The sequence below is a fragment of the Perognathus longimembris genome, chromosome 3 (genome assembly GCF_023159225.1).
Source record: "Perognathus longimembris pacificus isolate PPM17 chromosome 3, ASM2315922v1, whole genome shotgun sequence".
NCBI lineage: Eukaryota > Metazoa > Chordata > Mammalia > Rodentia > Heteromyidae > Perognathus > Perognathus longimembris.
This window is the reverse complement of record NC_063163.1, coordinates 90,419,734-90,438,644: the sequence shown is the minus strand read 5'-3', so window position 1 is coordinate 90,438,644 and position 18,911 is coordinate 90,419,734. Positions and strand designations below refer to the sequence as shown.

Below are 18,911 nucleotides of genomic sequence, written 5' to 3'. Positions count from 1 at the left end.
ATCATTCTCCTGCCCCAGGCAGATCAGAGCCTGTCTCAATCTATAACTCCCTGAGTGCTGTGGAAGTACTGTTGCCAGACTTCCTTTCCTCCTAACCACCTGGAAAAGTCCCATTTGCTTGTCCTAGATAAAGGTTAATGCCACTCAGCACCCCAGGCCCTCTTCCCAGTCTCCAGAATTCTGACTTCCTGTTTTGATTGGCTTTCTATTTGAATAGGTGACTTCAAAGCAAGCAGGAGTCCTGCTGCAGGTGGCTCATGCCTGTAATCCTAGCTACTCAGAAGACTGAAATCTAAGGATTGTGGTTCATAGCCAGCCTGGACAGGAATGTCAGTGAGACTTACCTCCAATGAACTACTAAAAAGCTGGAAATGGTACTGTGGCTCAAAGTGGTAGAGTGCTAGCCTTGAGCACAAAAGCCCAGGGACAGTGCCCAGGCCCTAAGTTCAAACCCAGGACTGGAACAAAAAGGTGCATGGGATGGTTTAACAAGATCAGACAACTGCTTAACATTCATAGAAAGGACTTACCATTAATTGATTCATTTTATTTGTATGAGAACTTAAATGGTTTTCTTTCTGGTGCTGGTCCTCTCAGAGTTTTTATGCTCAAGGTTAGCACTCTATCACAGCTGTACGTCTGGCCTTTTGATCCTTAAATCTTGGTCTGAGTAGCTAGTATTACAGGTGTGAGTCAACAGTGGCCGGCTTAGAATTCTTTTTTAGGGGGGTGAGGTGAGAGGGGAGAACCAGTCATGGGGCTTGGGCACTGTCCCTAAGCTCTTCAGCTCAAGGCTAGCACTCTACCACTTTGAGCCACAGCTCCACTTCTGGTGGCTAACAAGAGTCTCACAGACTTTCCTGCCCAGGCTTGTTTTGAACTACAATCCTCAGATCCCAACTTCTGAGTAGTTAGGATTACATGCATGAGCCAACAGCAATGGCCTAGCTCAGAATCTTATTTTAAATACTACTCTATTACAGATAACACAAAAGAAGTATAAAAAGGGGGCATTTTATTATGCCTTTTGTTTGGTAGGACATCAGTATCCTTTAAAATCCTACTCTTAAGGTACAAATGCTTGTGTTTACAAAGTATTTACAATTCAGACTTGTTCCTTCTATTCTGAAACACAACAGCTAGCGGGTTACAAAGTGAACAAAAATAACAACTGCACAGAGGAAGCCCTTGCCTGTCTGGCATCTTTTTGTCCCACACTTGCCTCACCCCTGGGGAGCTTTTAAAACAGTCTAGCCTTCCTCTTGCTTTAAGACTAGTTGGGTCCTGTTTGCAGTTCTAGCCTCTGCCTCTATGTTCTGCTCTGAAAACCTCATGTATACTTTAAGTATGAACCTGTCAGAAGACTATATGATGCTCCCTCTTGAACTCAAAGTTCCTTCTTGGCAAGTCTAACCTTTTAGTGGGGGAGGGTAGGAAAGGAGCTCAGAAGGAACAGGCTTGCTCAGGTTGGTGGGAGCTGCTGATGGCACCAAGTTAAGTGACATAGTAAGAGCAAGTCTGTTCATATGGTGTATTAGGACCTGCTGCAGGCACACTTCAGAGAGAAATGCACAGGGAGGAGGATGGACAGGCCAGCCCACAAATACTCTGAGCCCCAAGTCTACTCTGGGCCAAGTCCCAACCTGCTCTTGCAGGTTTGCAGAGAATTTTGGAGGATGGTTTCTTCTAGGGCGTGCTGAAGTGAAGTGATGCAGCCTTTGACTTCTGAGAGAAGGCCACTAACATGGTGGGAGGGACAAAGAAAGGCGAGCATCGCGCTGACAAGCAGACATTTTCACCAGGAACCAGATCTGAAGAGGGGTCCCGGGGAGGCCATGCTCCTTGGTACAACATACCAGGAGAAGACTAAAGACTGCTAAGAGCAAACAGATAGTGCTCAGGCTGACACAAATAACAGATGTTAAGTCTCTTCTGCTTTTGCAACACTTGGCTTATACTTTTTTTTTTTTCCAAATGTCACATCAATAACTACTCAGAAGCAAGTTTTAGGTGGGCTTTGGAAAATGTCACCACGTTCTGGCCTACACAAGCTGCAGAGGCAGATACTGCAGTGTGGACTTGAAATCGGAACAGCAGATACAACTATGCAGCTTTAATGGTACCACACTGATGGTACACATGGCTAACACATGTACTGCTGGATGTGGACCGTTTTCACTGGTGCGAACAGCAAGGGGAAGAGCCACTGTTGGCCCATCACACCCCTAGCACATGCACGTGACCTTCTCCCCAGCAGCACGGCGGCACTCCAGCTGACCAGCAGAACCACGAGTGTGCTGCTACCATGCAACAGAAGTTGAAGAAGGGTGTGCTGGCCCAATGGGGTCCCTCTGAATGCATGGACAGGATGCTTTCCAGACCAAGCCAGGCCAGGGCAACAGCAAGGGGTCTGTGACCCTGTTCCCAGATCCCACCGAGCTATCTTACTGCCACACATTGTGGGACATCTGCAACCCAACAACACACGTGGCACTGTGGGCCTCACACCAGCCTGAGGCCAGGAGATTTACAAAAGTTCTCTGGAGACATGTGGCTATACAGAGATGGCATGGGACCCAAAGCTCCTTCAAATGAAAGCCACTTCCACGGTGGCAGGGCCAGAGGCCACACTGGCCATTCTTTGGAATGAAAATCCAATCATAGGTCCCTTCCATGCAAGCTAGGGCATGTTAGATGTACTTGCCATGTGTTATAAGGGTGGGACATCCACAGTGGTGCGGTGCCTATGGAGTGAGAAGCAGTCTCAGAGGTGATCTTCTGTCATGATTCCTTGAGGAGTACGCTGAGTCTTCTGAAACTCAAACCACAGCAGACAGTGCCAGAGGCTAGGTTTTAGCAAGTAGAGTCTACTTTATGACTTTACTGCACATGCCCAATGGCTTCTGGGACATGCTAAATACTACTACGTACTAACAAACTCTACATGGCTTTCAAAACAAGCACCACCGCCTTGGAGGAAAACTGAAAGGTGAAACATCTCCATTGTCATTTTTTCATCTTGCCACAAACACGGAAAGGACCATTCTTCCTGAACTTTAAGAGAATTTCACACAACTCTGCACTGACAGTGGCTGCCCAGTGCTGTCTGTCTTATAGGGTGCTAGCCCAGCACCCAGAAATGGCGTAGTGCTCCCCGTTGTAGAGGCCTCTCTTGCCGTCCTTCCTACTGGCATGGAGGCTTGGTGGGTGTCTTTAATCTCACGGCAGGAACTCTCATCTGCAGCTTGGGTTGCTGGCTCGGGCTATCGGAGCTGGCTGGGACCTGTGCTGGGCTTGGACCGCCAGGGGTCTGAAGTGGGGCGGAAGCTGTGGTCACCACCTGCTGCTGTATGAGCTTCTGCTGCACCACCTGGGCTGTGGCAGTCACCGCTGGGATCACCTGCACCTGCTGCCCTGCTGTTGCCGCCTGTGTGAGGGTCACTGTCTGCGGAGAAGCCTGAAGGGGGTGAGGGGGAACATATCACCAGAGCATGGCCCTGGCTGCTATGACAGCCATCAGATCACCTAAACTCTGGCTTCACAGAGCAGAGCAGAGAACAAAGTAGTGCTATATTAACTTTAGGGAAGAATGGCAGGGCTGGGTCAGGAAGCAGGTTCAACCTTACTTGGTTTTTTGAAATTATATGCCAATGCCACTTGAACAATGTAAAAAGTTAGAAAAAAAACTGCTTTAAACTTAAAGCCTTATCCCACATAGCCACATTTTGCACCATAAAGATAGGAAAAAGCCTTGGGGCAGGGCCCCATTGCCTCCAGCCAGCACACCTCTGTATCCCAGCTCCAACTGCAAGCAGAGTCCTTCTTTAGGTTTACCCTCTCCAGAAATCTGGGGGAAAGTGGCCTTGTTGCATACCAAAGGAACCTTCCCAATGAGGAACGGGGGTCAGGGCCTGCAGCACAGTGGACTGCACTGGAATGCCCTGTTGACAGTTTTCCTCTTCCTAGAAAGGATGCCAACTTCTTCCCCCAGAGCTAATGTTCTTGTATGCATTATGAAAATCAAAAGTAATTCTTTAGCCAGGATGAAAAACTAGAAATGCTATCAAAATAAGTGTCCAGTTTATTAAAAAGTCTATGTGTCTGCTTAGACCATAACATCTTTCCATATCCTACCTGCTGAGAAGCAGAGGCGACCTGCTGGATGCTGGCCACAGATGTTTGCTGCTGGACAACTTGAGGAAGTTTTGCAACCTTTGGTAAAGAAAAGAAGTAAAGACAGAAGTCAAGAAGTTACCTCATCCGCCCCCCCTTTTTTTTGCCAGTCATGGGGCTTGAACTCAGAACCTGGGCATTGTCCTTAAGCTTCCTTTTGCTCAAGGCTAGCACTCTACCACTTGAGCCACAGCACCACTTTTGGCTTTTTCTGTGTATGTGGTACTGAGAAATTGAATCCCAGGCTTCATGCATGCTAGGCAAGCACTTTACCAGTATGCCATCCTCCCGATGCAGTTTTCCCCTTTTCTTCCAGTTCATTTTCTTTTTTTAGGGTGTGTGTGTGTCAATCTTTGCCTTCCAAGTAGCTAGCTAGGATTATAGGTATGACCATCTGGTTCCTTTACGTGTGTGCGTGTGCGTGTCGCACTGGTCCTGGACTTGGGGGCCTGAGCTTTGTCGCTGACCTTTTTGCTCAAGGCTAGCACTCTACCACTTTGAGACATGCTCCAGTTTCAGCTTTTTTTTGTAGTTTAATGGAGATAGATAAAAGCCTCACATACTGTCATGCTCAAGCTGATTTTGAACCATGATCTTTAGATCTCAACCTCCTGAGTAGCAAGGCTCTGGCACCTGGTTCTTTTACAGTTTTGAAGTGAACAAATAGCATATGACATTAAGAACCCATCTCAGGTGAGCTTTGGGGCACTGGTAGGAGGAGGGCCTTCACCTGAGCACATTCCTAACTGGCCCCACATAACTTATTTAAGGTCTTGTGCTACAAACAACAACAAAAAATGGCAGTATTGGGGACTGAACTCAAAGCCTCATAAGTGCTTTACTGCTTAAGCCATGCTCCCTAAACAATGTTTTACTTTTGATAAAAACCGCTGCTGGGCTGGGTGGCTCACGCCTGTAATCCTAGCTACTCAGGAGGTTGAGATCTGAGGACTGCAGTTCAAAGACAGCCCAGGCAGGAAAGTCTGTGAGACTCTTCTCCAATTGTCCACCAAGAAAGACTATAAACTATTCAAGTGATCATCATCTAGCAAGGCTACAGATAACAATCAATGTGTAACAGCCACAAATAGAAAATGGAAACTTATAAAAGTATCAGAAAACATTGAGTACTCAAGTATTACTTAACATTGATTACATAAATCTAACACAACTTATAATATCTTTATGAAAAATGTTACATGAAGATACTTAAAAGCACTAGAGAAAGTTTAAGTAACCAAAGATATATGGGTGAATCAAAAACTAGGATTGTACTAGTGTCAGTGCTCATCACATCAATGCAATTCTAACAACTCCAACAGTAGATGAACTTGGCTATAAACTTCCTCAACTGACTCCATAATTAAATATGTAAGCGTAAAGAGCCACAAATAGTGAGGACAATCCTGAGAAAGGACAGAATAGAAGAATATGCCTGCCAGAGGCCAGGTGTCATTTATCAAGCCAAGGTAATGGAAACTAGGCAGGGAATGAACATAAGGCCTGAAAAAGAACAGAACCTCAGAACTCAGTTTTTAATCAACAGTACTAAAAGTAATAAGGCATTCACATGGGAAAACTAAACTGAACACTGTTTATATTACATACATAGGTTACCTCAGGGTGATTAAAAACATCAGAGCAAACTCCGTCAGTTTGGGAAGATAACTCCATGATCTCAGGTCTTAGGCTATCTTGCCTGCCAGAACTCCAGCCAGAAAGGCAAAGTCTGGCACCCTTCAATACCATATCTAGACACCAGTAAGCAAGAAGAGCAACCATGTACTGACAAGTCACTGGGACAATTAATGTCCAGACTGGTAGTGAACTTTGACACCTCCAGAGGGGGAGGATCTGAAGGCTGCTAAACCAACAAAAGATACTGAACTCTACTCAGTTCCTAGAAACACATCTAGAGACCAATGTCTTTCCCACTTGCCAGATAGACATGCACAGGTTGTTGTAGAAACCAGCTGGATTTACAATGCTTTCCCTTCTATGCCTGCACACACACAACTGGCCAGCTGTGCAAACTTACACATGACTCACAAACATACCTGAGGACTGGCGGGTCAGCCAGGACCAACAGCATGAGCCAACCCTACATGCCACAGGGCCACCGGCATGTTACCCAAGGACTCTGAGGCTCCCTGACTGGGCTCCAGTATTCTGTAGTCTTCACTGCTTCCAGTAGTGCCCCATCCTCCCTCCAACTTGCCACATTCACAGCCTGCATTGCATATACAAACCCAGCTCTTGTTTACCTGGATTTGGGTCTGTACTTGCTGAGTCCCAGCCAGTTTCTGGGCCTGCGATATGGGTGTAGTCAAAAACTGGGTTTTAAGGGCTGGCTGGGCAGCATATGCGACCTTCTGCTGTGGGCTCTGAGCAGCAATCTGTTGTGCAGTTAGCTGAAGAAAAGAGAGCAAAGGCAGAGGATCAGATCCAAATAAGGGGGTACAGCTCAGTGGTATTATACCAGTCTAGCAAACACAAGGCCTTAAGTTCAAACCCTGATGCCACTAAAGGGTGGAAAAAGCTGTATGCTTTAATACCTTCCCTGTATCTTCCCAGACAAAAACAAAGTGTGACCTCCTAGGCTTTCAAAGTACCTTCTGCCCTGAGCCTGTGGTACCTACTTGCAGAGACGGCCCCATTCTCTACAGGAATGGGGCTGTCCCCTTTGCCCAAGAGTCCTGGTCAGCTCCTCTGCCAGCCAGGCTGCATATATGTTGAGGCTGACTGTGCCACGTGAGTACCAGGGTAGGGGCTGGTCACTGTGCAAATGGCTGAACTTTATTCAATCACTTAAATCTGACTTGGAAAATTAAGCAGACACCCAGAAAACAGTACAAGCCATAACAAACCAGTAAGCCTCACTTTTTTTTTGGTTTTGTTTTGTTTTGCTTTGCCAGTCCTGGGGCTTGGACTCAGGGTCTGGGCACTGTCCCTGGCTTCTTTTTGCTCAAGGCTAGCACTCTAACACTTGAGCCACAGCACCACTTCTGGCTTTTTTCTATATATGTGGTGCTGAGGAATCGAACCCAGGGCTTCATGTATGCTAGGCAAGCACGCTACCACTAGGCCACATTCCCAGCCCTATGCCTCACTTTTGTATGTTAAATAAAATTTATCACTTTCTCTCCCTGGGAAATTTGAGACCAGTATTCAGAAAGACATGCATTATATGGCATGTTTGCTATGTTTTGCTACAGAAGCCATGGCTTTGAGAACACATGACAAGGCATATCAAGCAGCCAAGGCTGCTGTGAACTAGGACTGTCAGATGGCACAACTGCTTGCTGTGCCCGTAAGTGGCCTGGGCACCCACGAGGGTCACTTTGCTCCTGAGGACCAGGCACTACAGAGGCCAGGAAGGCAATTCTGCATGGTGTCTCCTGGAGGAAGATGTGGTGGCTATACTTGACCCACACTTCCTGAGGCCACAGCTGTGCCAAATGAGAATAATACTTGTCTAGCTTTGATGGAGCAGATACATCAGCACTGGCTGCCCTGCACTCACAGGCTCTGATGACTTGTCTGAAATCTCCTCTTGCTGGCACAGTGTCCTTTCCATGCTTACTTCTCCTTTATTCCCAAGGACAGCCCTACTGTACTTTCTGTTCTACTGTGCCCCCAGAGCATGCTAGTGCCAGGAACCAGCACACTTTCAGCCCTGCCAGATCCCTGCTATCAGTCTTTCGCATGACATAACAATGACTAAGAGAAAGGATAGGCATCCAGCATGCTGTGTGAGCACAGATCCAAGTTACTCCTGAAGCCATCCTTTAGCCTGTTGCCTGCCACCAGCTCTGCCACCGAGCTCCTTTTCCTTGAGCCTTGACAATGAAGGTAACACTCGGTTGAGTGAGGTAAGCTTGTGCTGTAGCAGTGCATTAAGCACCACCTTTAGCAGAGAGCAGCAGGGCTTACACTGGGCACCATTGCTCTGTAAGACCCGCCTTCATACAGACCTGACTTCAGTCCTGAAAACAGCACACATGTAGCCTGCAATGAGTGCCAACAGGGGGCTACCTGCACATCAGCAAGCTGAGGGGGCCTGGGATCAATGTTCCCAACAAGACCCTAAGCGCAGAAGCCTCTGGAGGGATCCATGAAGGCAGTGCTGGCCAGTGAGAGATGCTCTAGGCTCTCAGCAGGCTCCCTGTAGCATCTGCTGCAGCTCTTCCAGTTCCCTTTTTTACACCAGCCTCTGCTTCATCTATCTTCCCTCACAAGCCAGGACCAACACAAACTGGAGCTGCTGGGAGCCCCAACACTGCAAAGTGCCCCATCTTCCCTGAGCACCTCTAACCCTTCAAAGCTAGGCAACAATTCCACATCTGGAAAGCAGCTTCAGTTGAGCCAGATCCCAGTAGCTGAGGGATCCTGCCTCAGACCATCATCACATCACACAGGATTTATTTAAAAAAGGAAAGAAGACAGAAGTAATGCTGACTGACCCACAGGCAGCTCTGCCCTTGAAGCCCTGCCATCCATGGTGAGACCTATGACCCAACATAGCCATCTGCTGAGGACCCCTCCTCAGCTCAGAGATGCACATAGGTGAAACCCTATGCAGAGGCTCATACCTTCTGCTGGACGGCAGTCTGGCCCTGGGCAACTTGTGGCTGGATGGCCTTCTGCTGCTGCACAGCCTGCTGCTTGAGTTTCAGCAGCTGCTGGACATGCACAGGCTGGGCCACAACGGTCTGCCCTGCAAGAGCAACTTTGTCAAGGAGTCAGGCCCAGGGAGACCCTGCTCATGGCAGGCTCTGCTAAAACTGACTCTAACAGGAAATAATGAGCCATGGAACTGCACTAAGACAGCCAAGCCAGCCCAAGTGTACTTAAGAGTGCTTCATTAATTATAGTTAAAGGGTGGGAAAATGTCAGAATGCTAATATGGGCCAACACCTAGGCTTTAGAAATCTCTGTGGGAGATTAAACTAAATGACAACGGGCCTGTGGTGTGGGGGGTGAACGGGTGTCAGGACTGGATAGGGCACAGCCAGGCTGTGGGGACAAGCACCTGCTGCTTTCTGAGGCTGCCCAATTGCCACGCTGATGCCTGCGACGTTCATGGGCAGGGTTGTGACCCCAGGTGAGGACACGACAGCTGCTGGAACAGACACCACTGGAGGCTTTGCCAAGGCTACCTGAGCCGGCTGAGGCGTCTGTGTTTGCATCTGTCCTTGCGCCTGCAGCTGAGAGGTGGGGACCCGAGTCTAAATGGTAGAAATAAGCATCAAAAAATTTAGGTATTACATGTCATTTTCAACATTTCTCAACAAGACACCAAGCCATGAAATTGTACAAAGAATAGTAACAAAGGTGAAAAGTGGTAGTGACACTGGCAGAAAAAAATAGCTCATATGCTACAAAAAGGATTGATGAGGCTGGCCAGGCTTCTTTGTCTGCCATTAACCAATGCCAGCGGGATTCATATATTAGCCATGGTTCGTCAGCCTGGCTGCCACAGTCTCACTTCTACTTCCCAACCTCTCTACACCTCACTAGTTAACCCAACCAGGCCCTGCGTGTACCTTGTCCTCTGGCCTCCCACTCTTCCTTCCAAGATAACAGCCAGGACCACTGGTTATCTACCACACTGAAACCAAGCATGCTTCTCCTTAAATTACATTTTGGAGATGAAAAATGGAGACGAAGGTTCTTGGTGAAAGATCACCTCTCATGCTTCACTTCTAAGTCTACCAGGACACCTGTGTCTGTAGGAGCAAGTAGTAGCGTCCAACTAAAATGCAGAGGTGCTGTTGCTTTTGGAAAACAAACATATCTACCAGAACTTACAAGGCGAGCCACCTGGAGATTGGCTACTGTGGTGCCCGTGAGCAAAGCCCCAGGTCGTGGGGCCGTGACCGTGGTGAGCTGGGGGTTCTGCTGCTGTGGGGGCTGCGGGGGCTGCACTTGCACCTGCGCTGGTGGCTGGGGTCCGGGCTGGGCCTGTGGTGGTGGAGGCTGTGGTGGCAGCTGCATCTTTTGCTTCTGCATCTTGATGATGTGTTCCTGAAACCCATATAAGGCACAATCTCCTCCACATGACAGTATGCATCCTAACGCTAGGTTGCTCTGCCTCCATGAAATACTGAGGTGTACACTTGCTGATATACAGAATGTAATCAACCTTATTGCAAAGTAACCATTTACTATGAATTTGCATTTCATCAAGGAAACTACTCAATTCTGACAGATCAGCAAGTTCACCTATCTCTCACACACAAATCAATTTAAATATGGAGCTGGTCAAACTTATTAAATAACTACTTACTAATCAATCTCATTTCTTTAGCTCAAAAATATTTTTAAAAATAAATGGCTTTTGTTTTCTTTTGTTTCTGTCTTGTGGTGCTGGGAATCAAATCCAGGGCCTTGCACATGCCATGCAAGTGCCCTCCCACTGAACTAGCTTCTCAGCTTAAATGGCTTTTTCAGAAGAAAATTTATGCTGAGCTATTCATGACTATCTTACCTTTTTGGATATGAGAAATGAAAATGACTTTTAAATGAATGGAGAGTAGGGTGAAGGACCCTGGTGAGCCAAGAGGCAAGCAGGGTTCCTAACAGCTACAGGATGAGAAATGGTTCTTGAAGCACAGGTTTGGTTTGTTACTGCAGATCTAGCAGGTCAAAAGACTCTGGCATGGGATAGAGACAGAGCCTGAGGCTTCTTACTGGACAATTTGCCACCGTTGGGCCTAGGAATTCCTGAGCATGATAACTCTCTAATTTAGCACTACAGAGAGGAATTAAGATCTCCAAAGTGCTATGAACAAGCCTGAAAGCATTTTAAAAAAATACTATTCAAGTCTTATCTGGATCAACTTTGATCTAATAAGTTGCATTAAATACAATAAAACGTACTTCGTACCTAAAAGCAATGCTAGAATTTTGCAAAATATACTTTGAATTTCACCATGCAACAAAGCCCTGCATCACAGATAGGCCACAAATGTCTGTCATACTCTGGAAAGCACTCACCGGTGCCAGCTTGCCCACAGCTTTGATCTGGGCTGGGGACTGAGCCTGGCCCTGGATCTGTGGAACCTGCACTTGGGAGGTCTGCTGCTGTTGCTGCTGCTGTTGTTGTTGCTGCTGCTGCTGCTGCTGCTGCTGTTGTTGCTGTTGTTGTTGCTGCTGCTGCTGCTGCTGTTGTTGCTGCTGTTGCTGCTGCCTGAGGAGCTGGAAGTGGGCAGGGGTGATGGTTTTTCCAGGAATCTGAACCCCTGTGGCTGTGAAAGGGTTTGTTGGTTAGACTTGCCCATCCTCATTTCTTTTAGGACAACATATGCAAGCCATAGCTTTACTGAGCTCCAATAATGGATGCCAACACAAGCAAACAGCAAGTCACCTTACCTTGGGACACCTGGGTCACTAAAGACCGAGTTGGAGTCTGTACAGGAGTCAGGTTGGTAGTAACCACAGCTGAGGCAGTCACAGAAGTGACTGCTCGAACACCTTGAGTTGTTGCCATGGACACCAGGTCAGTGGTTGCAGTGGCAGGGGAGCCAACTGCTCGTTGCTGGGTATGGACAACCGGGGCAGGAGCAGAGGCTCCAGAGGTCTAGAAAAGGCAACCACAGAAACGTATCAAATTACTTTATATATGGCACTCCAAAGCTTTCCACTCAGAGTAGGAAAGAAAAATGTTCCAGGTTCCAGAACATATATATATTCTGGAGCTGTCTTTTTCATATACAAAGTTCGGACAGCATATGTTCCACAAAAATTCAAAAGCAGTGCCTTGAGCTACGGAACAATTAAGTTCCAGGGGCCAAAGTTCCTGGCCAAAGTTCCCACTTATGTATCCCTTTCCATTCACTCACAAACCACTTGACACCCAGGAACACAATAAACTCCTGACTATCTCTACTTCCACAGGTCTTCTAACCTGGGCAAAGCTAAGGCCTTGCATCTCCTACCAGCTGTTGAGGGTCTCATGTATCTTAAACTTCATCTTGCTTAATTCAGAGTACTATTCATTGCCCCCCAAATTCCACCTTATGGCCAGGTGGGGAGTCCAACACTCAGCCTGGAAGCCTATTCTGCCCTACTTCTCTATCATTCCTCATGACACAACAAGCCCTGATGTTCTAATTTACCTTCCTGAACTGCTTGGTTTTTGAATCTTCTACATTTCTCAGATATTTTTTTTCCAGTCCTGAGGCTTGAACTCAGGGCCTAGGTGCTGTCCCTAAGCTTGTTTTGCTCAAGGCTAGCACTCTACTACTTGAGTCACAGTGCCACTCCTGGCTTTTTTCTGTGTATGTGATACTGAGGAATCGAACCCAGGGCTTCATGCATGCTAGCTAGGCAAGCACTCTACCACTAAGCCACATTCCCAGCTTCTTGGAAATTTAAATTTAAAATACTATTTTCTACTTTCTATTTTGCTCATTTTTTTTTCTTCCAGTCCTGGGGCTTGAACTCAGGGCCTGGGCACTGTCCCTGAGCTTCTGAAGCTCAAGGCTAGCACTCTACCACTTGAGCCACAGTGCCACTTCTGGCTTTTTCTGTTTATGTGGTACTGAGGAATCTAACCCAGGGTTTCATGCATGCAAGGCAAGCACCTACCACTAAGCCAGCTTCCCAGTGCTCTTTTTCTTTAAAATATTTTCAAAAGACACAGAACACCAGAGTGGGTAGTTATCTTCTTTCATTATGGTAAAGAGTCACTTGCCCTGGGCTTAATTATTATTCATACCAGGCAGTGAGCTGCTACCTCTGAGTTTAATCTTCTTCCTCTGCTATTTTTAGAATCTCGTTGTCTCTGACACTGTAAGTATCCATTCTTTCCATCATCACTGATGAAGATATCAGGTGAACTTTGTGTATGTAAGGATCAGTGTCATTAGCCAGTTTTTAAAGTTTCTTATATCTTCAGATACTCTGTTCAACAGAAACAGGATCCAATTAACCAATTTAGATCCTCTCTGTTTTCCATGGCTTCTCTCTTTACATCCATCTTGACCCTATGATGCACTGGAAGACTTCTCTTCCAGTTTATTAATTCTCTCTGATTTTTGCGGATATTCTTAAAAAGTCAAAGATGGATGCATAGTCCTCCAGAGGGAAATCAGTATTTATTTCCATTTATCTGGCTAGGAACACTGCCAGTCCAAGTTGGCTACACTTAACTCAGTAGGCAAGAGGGCTACAGGGAGGGAGTTAAGCACACATACTCTTTAAAGGCTGCCAAATGCATACTGACTATTCAAATTGTTTTCTGCTCACACAAAGGTCTGGGAGGTCTTTTTAACAAGTGCTTAGCCTTGCTGGCCTCTCTATACTCCAGAATCTGTGTGATACCAGGCCACATCCTCAGAGGGTGCTGTGATCCTGCCCTCAGAGCAGTACCTCTGCCAAGTCGACCTCATCTCTGCTTCTGCACACAGACCCAGGATGCAGGTAAGAAGGATAGTGTGTCAACAAGACATCCAACCTACCTCATCTCTGAGATTCACTCTGTGGAGGACCTCCAACATCTGAAACGCATCATTCCTCCGTACAGAATAAAAACTATCCCCTAATAACAGTGAGTTGAAACAGCTATATTATCAGATACTTATACTACAAAGCAGCATCAGAACTTTTTCTCACCAATGGAATACTCAAAAAGCATGTCATCACCTCAGAATACAAGGAAAGTGGGGATCCCACACACAGGGACAACTCACAGCTAAGGCTCCAGGGGCCACAGGTGAAGCAAGACGCTTGTTAATGGACTGGAAGGCTGCAGCTGGCACACCTGCTATGGTGTTAACAATCACATTTCCACTCACAGTGCCTGCAGAGGAAGATGTTTGTGAAACAAGAGGACTCCCTGCCCCTCCCCCGCCAAAAAGAAAAAAACACCAGTTCCTGTTTGAACACTGTACTCTTCTCACCTGTTGGTATGCTTGTCCCAGTAACTGATGTTTTAATGGTTCCTGCCTATTTAAAAAAGAAAAGATATGTGAATTTCAGGCTGGCACAAGCCAGACTTTCCCTGGCACAAGCCCTCCAAAGGGTTTCATTACATCAAGGGTCAGAGCCAAACTCCTGAGCAATTGCTCAACCACCCAAGGCCTTCTCCAGCCTACCTCCTTCTGCACTGCCATGCATGCTGTTTTTCTGTCATCTGGCCTGTCCACACAGGGCTCTGTCTGTCTGTTTCTATTATTCTCATGACTGACTTCCTGTGGCTCAGGTCTCAACTCAAGTATCAAAGGGGCTGGGAATGTGGCTTAGTGATAGAATGCTTGCCTAGTATGCATGAAGTCCTGGGTTGGATTCCTTAGTACCACACAAACAGAAAAGGCCAAAAGTGGCGCTATGGCTCAAATGGTAGTGTGCTAGGCTTGAGCAAAAGAAACTCAGAGACATTCACATCTGGCCAAGCCCAAACGTGTTTCCCCAACTTGGCACTGAACCTGTTCTCTGAAAGTGTGACTCTACACATGTGATTTATATATCTGTGTGACAAGCTCACCACATGTGACACACAGTAAAGGGACAAACCAAAACACAGTAAAAGAACACACTAAGGTGTAGATATGAACAGTAGTGGGATTTATAACTCTGCCATTCTGTTCTTAATACTTTTTGTGTACTTCATGGCTTGGATATGTGATTAAGCACATATGTACAGCTCTCAGGGAAGGAGTGGGATGTCCTCAAAGAGAAGATGGCTTGCTTTAGCCCTGTTTGCATACTGGCACAGAAATCCTTCTCTAGGCATCCATAGAGAATGAAGGGGATGAGTTCATTGCTGTCATGTTCTATAGGATCTGGGTTCTTCCATGCCCTAATCCCTACACAAGAGTAGCCTAGCCCTCCCAACTCAGCATGGTTATATGACTACATATAACTACATATATGGAAGAAGGTGTCAGAGCCAGGTGAAAGCACCTGCCTCCTCTGAGGCAAGAGGGTGCCTCTACTCTGTCTCCTCAAAGAGGGAGATCTACAGACCACCTCAAGGAACAGGGGCTCTCACCAGCACTGCAGCACTGCCCACAGTTGTTATTGTGGGCTGCCCCTTTGGTGGGGCCTGTACAGGCTGTGGCTGCGCCTGGGCCTGGGTCTGGGCCTGGGTCTGAACAGCAGGTGGCCCTGCTGGAGGCTGGCTGACTGCTGCCTGGGGCTGGGGCAGTGGTGGCGGCGGCTGCTGTGGAGGTGGTGGAGGCTGCTGCTGTTGCTGTGGGGGTGGCTGTGTCACAGCTGGCTGCTGTGCCTTCTGCTGATCTGCCAAAGCCTAGAAGGGTTGGGTGAGCAGAGGTGCCATTAGAGGAGTGGAACTAGTCCTGCGTAAGACTGTCACAGTAACATATGCCTGAGAGCACAGAGCACAGCCCACCACCACACACCTTTTTTTCTTTTGCAATTCGCTCTGCACGGAGAGATGCAACCTGAATAGGAGGCAGTGGCTTGTCATAGCTGATTCCACTGAAAGATAAAAGCAAAAGTTAAATACATAGTAGTCTCATCTGCAGTTTCAGCTACCTGTTGTCAACCGAGGCATTAAGGTATAACATGGAAAATTCCAGAAATAACGTATTCCTTTTTGTTTTGTTTTCATTGTCAGTCCTAGGCTTGAAACCAGTGCCTGGGAGCTATCCCTGAGCTTCTTTTGCTCAAGGCTAGCACTCTGCCACTTGAACTATAGCTCTATTTCTGGCTTCTTTTTTGGTAATTTATTGGCGGTAAGAGTCTAATGGACTTTCCTGTCTCGACTAGCTTCGAACTGCAATCTTCAGATCTCAGCCCGAGTAGCTAGGATTACAAGCATGAGCCACGTGTGCCTGGCAATTTATACCTTCCTTTTACACTGCATACTGTTCTGAGGAGTATGAAAAGATCATGACTGACCCATTCCTTCCTGCCAAGGACATGGATTGCCCCTTAGTCCAGGGTCCGTGCAGTATATACTACCTGCCGGTTAGTTACCCAGTCTTGGTCTCAGGTTGGCTATTGCTTTATCACAGGCTTATGTTCAAGTAACTTTTATTTTACTAATAGTGGCCTCAAAGTGCAACTGTCATGATGCTGGTAATTAGTATGTGTCAAACAGAAGTAGTGTTTCCTCGAAGTGCACCAGGCTCCTCTCCCTCCCTCCCTCCCTCTCCTCCCACCCCATCTCTTTCTTTCTAAGCACTGTCCCTGGCTTCTTTTTGCTCAAGGCTAGCATTCTACCTCTTGAGCCACAGCACTACTTCTGGCTTTTTCCTGTTTATGTGGTACTGAGGAATCAAACCCAGGGCTTCATGCATGCTAGACAAGTAGTCTACCACTAAGCCACATTCCCAGCCTAAGCCAGCATTTGTATACCATATAATCAAATCACATGCTTAACACTCAAGATTCCACAACTCTGTCCTGTTTCACTTCTTCCCATTTCACTATCCACTTAACTAATTCATCTTTTATTTTTTCAGTCATGAAATCTCTACACAAGTACAGTCACCTCTGAACTTAGCATATTAAGGTACCCAACAAAACCGATGCCTAAAGAGAGGCAGAATAAGAGGAAGAAATTTTCTGGAAGTTGCTTCCACAGTCCTAGGGCATACCCACTGGGTCTGTGAATGAAGGCCACACTAGAGTGTAAGCAAGGAAAATAAGTAGGGTCTTCTAAAACAAGGCACACCTTTCCATGTGTCTGTGTTCAGCAGGGGCCACCCTAGCCTAGCCAGCTAGATGCAGGAGACTTCAATCTCCCAGGTCCAGATGCTGTACCATTCCTGGCTGGGCCTAGGATATACTTGCCATTGGTATGAGAGTTCACTAAACTTACTGAATTTCACTGGACACTAAAGACAGACACATTTCATTCAAACAGAAAAAATGTGTCACACACAGAATTACCTTTCTGCCAACACTGAGGCATGCTTAGGGTTCTTCTGGAAGGGATTCATGCCAAGCCTAAAGCACAGAAAAGGAGACAGCAATTATAAATAAAGGGAGCACACAATGAAGGTAAAATGCTCACCACCCCGTCTCTCATTTCCCACAGCCACAATCCCATGGAGAAGAGCCTGAACGCACAGAGGTTTGATTGGAGGGCTCCTCTTGCCAGCAGTCATCTTCATGAGGTCAAAGTGGTTCGTATACAGCTGGGTGTGTGTAGCATTCTCATCCTGTGCATAGATCTGGCTTGTGCGGAGTGGACGGTTGTTCTTACTCTGAAACAAAATGTACAGGAACTCATCAAGGCTGGACCATGGGCTCGAAAGCCAACTGTCTGGGAAAACAGCATTCACTGACTCTTGGAAGCCTGCGACTAAGCTCCACATGGCTCAACCCATTTCCTTTCCTTTCCCTTCTTTTTGTGGCTGTCATTGGCTGGCTTAATGTGTGGGAACCCTTGTTTAGGTAAGCCTCATGGCTAGCCCAGGGGGAAAGTTATTGCCTTCCGCTGAGGAGAGAAAGGTTACACCAAGCACTTGGGTCACACATCAGGTACTGGGATGAGGGCAGCTGCAAGAATGCCCATAGTCATGAAGTGGGCAGTATCAACCCCACAGGACCCTCCTCCTATACCCACAGTAGAAAGGTGACATTCAGGAACTTAGTCTACATGTGGACAATAACTTTATTTGTGTCTGGTAATCTCTCCTGCATAAATCCCACAACTAAACAAAGGTCTCTCAGTTGCTGCCTACTTGACAGCATACTTGCTCCAGAGCCATCTTATCATTCCATATAACTTAAAGGTGGCTCCCTAACCTATGGAGAGAAGCACTGTACCAGGTCCGTGTAGGTCATAAAGGTCAGTAAGGAGTTAGGGCAAAAGCTCAGAGCTCCTTTTGGCCAAGAGCTCTTTCTGCTTCTCAGTATCTCTAAACTCTGACCAACCCATACCTGGAGTCCCTGCAAGAGTGCAAGCAACACAGTGACAGTCCCAGTGTAGGTGTGTTGTGTGTATGCATGCACACACATGAACACACAAGTAGTTTGTTGCTAGAGGACTGCTTTAACTTCAGAGGGAATGTCAAGAAAAATCAGAGGAGAAAACCAACGTGCAAGGTTACACGGGTCCACTTCCTGAGCATTGTCCAATATATGGAGCACTCTCCTATCAAAATAAAATCAGGCAAAAGGGAAGCAGGAGAAAGAAGAATAAGGTCAGGTGCATTACATACACCACTAGAGTAAAGGCCCAAGCCAAAGGCAGGAAGGACTTCTGTGTTCTGTGAAGGAACCTGTTAACTCTGGTTGTGACTGGCTCTCAGGCTAGGTGCTGGCTGTCCTACCCGCAGCTACCACTGCATGCCCAGCTATTACTGTTGAAGGCCTCGACAGGGCGTGAGCAACTGGGAGGACATCCCCTATAGGACTCAGAGAGTCATGGTGTGGTCCCCTCAGGTGAAGAAGCCAATCCTCTACGTACAGGAATAAAAGGCACTTGATAAAATCTTAGGCTTCGGAATTCTGTTCTAAAATACAGACTCATTCTGAATCTTGTTCTATGCTCCTTTGCAGAGGATCTTAAACAAAGCTTTCCAACTCATTCAGAACATCTCCTTCATACCTTATAAATATTTTGTGCCTTTTTCTTTGGATTAGCTTCACAAATCAGCTATAAGAGAAGAAAAAATTTTAGCTTTATTTTTTTTTCCATATTAAGGTAACGGCTATTATTATCAACGCTTCCAAAACATAAAAGAGTGAATGTGCGATTTCAGGGAGTCTTAAGGTGGAGACACCACAAAATGGTATCATGAGAAAAACTTGCTTTT

The 18,911-nt window shown here is 46.7% G+C and overlaps 1 protein-coding gene across 18 annotated transcripts in view; it reads right to left on the bottom strand.

The window, feature by feature from the left end:
* Positions 1 to 998: 998 nt before the first annotated feature.
* Ep400 (E1A binding protein p400) overlaps positions 999 to 18,911 on the bottom strand; it is a 99,721-nt gene continuing 81,808 nt past the window's right edge. For 12 of the 18 annotated variants that reach the window (XM_048343171.1, XM_048343175.1, XM_048343181.1 and 9 more), the window contains 15 exons: positions 18,704 to 18,751; positions 17,218 to 17,354; positions 17,038 to 17,094; positions 15,540 to 15,618; positions 15,170 to 15,427; positions 14,079 to 14,124; positions 13,869 to 13,978; positions 11,548 to 11,755; positions 11,173 to 11,423; positions 9,985 to 10,200; positions 9,206 to 9,401; positions 8,766 to 8,890; positions 6,438 to 6,584; positions 4,135 to 4,212; positions 999 to 3,457 (listed from right to left, as the gene is read on the bottom strand). In XM_048343171.1, the coding sequence (XP_048199128.1) occupies positions 3,185 to 3,457; positions 4,135 to 4,212; positions 6,438 to 6,584; positions 8,766 to 8,890; positions 9,206 to 9,401; positions 9,985 to 10,200; positions 11,173 to 11,423; positions 11,548 to 11,755; positions 13,869 to 13,978; positions 14,079 to 14,124; positions 15,170 to 15,427; positions 15,540 to 15,618; positions 17,038 to 17,094; positions 17,218 to 17,354; positions 18,704 to 18,751 (2,229 nt within the window). In that variant the 3' untranslated portion in view covers positions 999 to 3,184. The remainder of the gene's footprint in view (positions 3,458 to 4,134; positions 4,213 to 6,437; positions 6,585 to 8,765; positions 8,891 to 9,205; positions 9,402 to 9,984; positions 10,201 to 11,172; positions 11,424 to 11,547; positions 11,756 to 13,868; positions 13,979 to 14,078; positions 14,125 to 15,169; positions 15,428 to 15,539; positions 15,619 to 17,037; positions 17,095 to 17,217; positions 17,355 to 18,703; positions 18,752 to 18,911) is intronic. The other 6 variants (XM_048343176.1, XM_048343192.1, XM_048343187.1 and 3 more) reach the window with 2 other exon arrangements.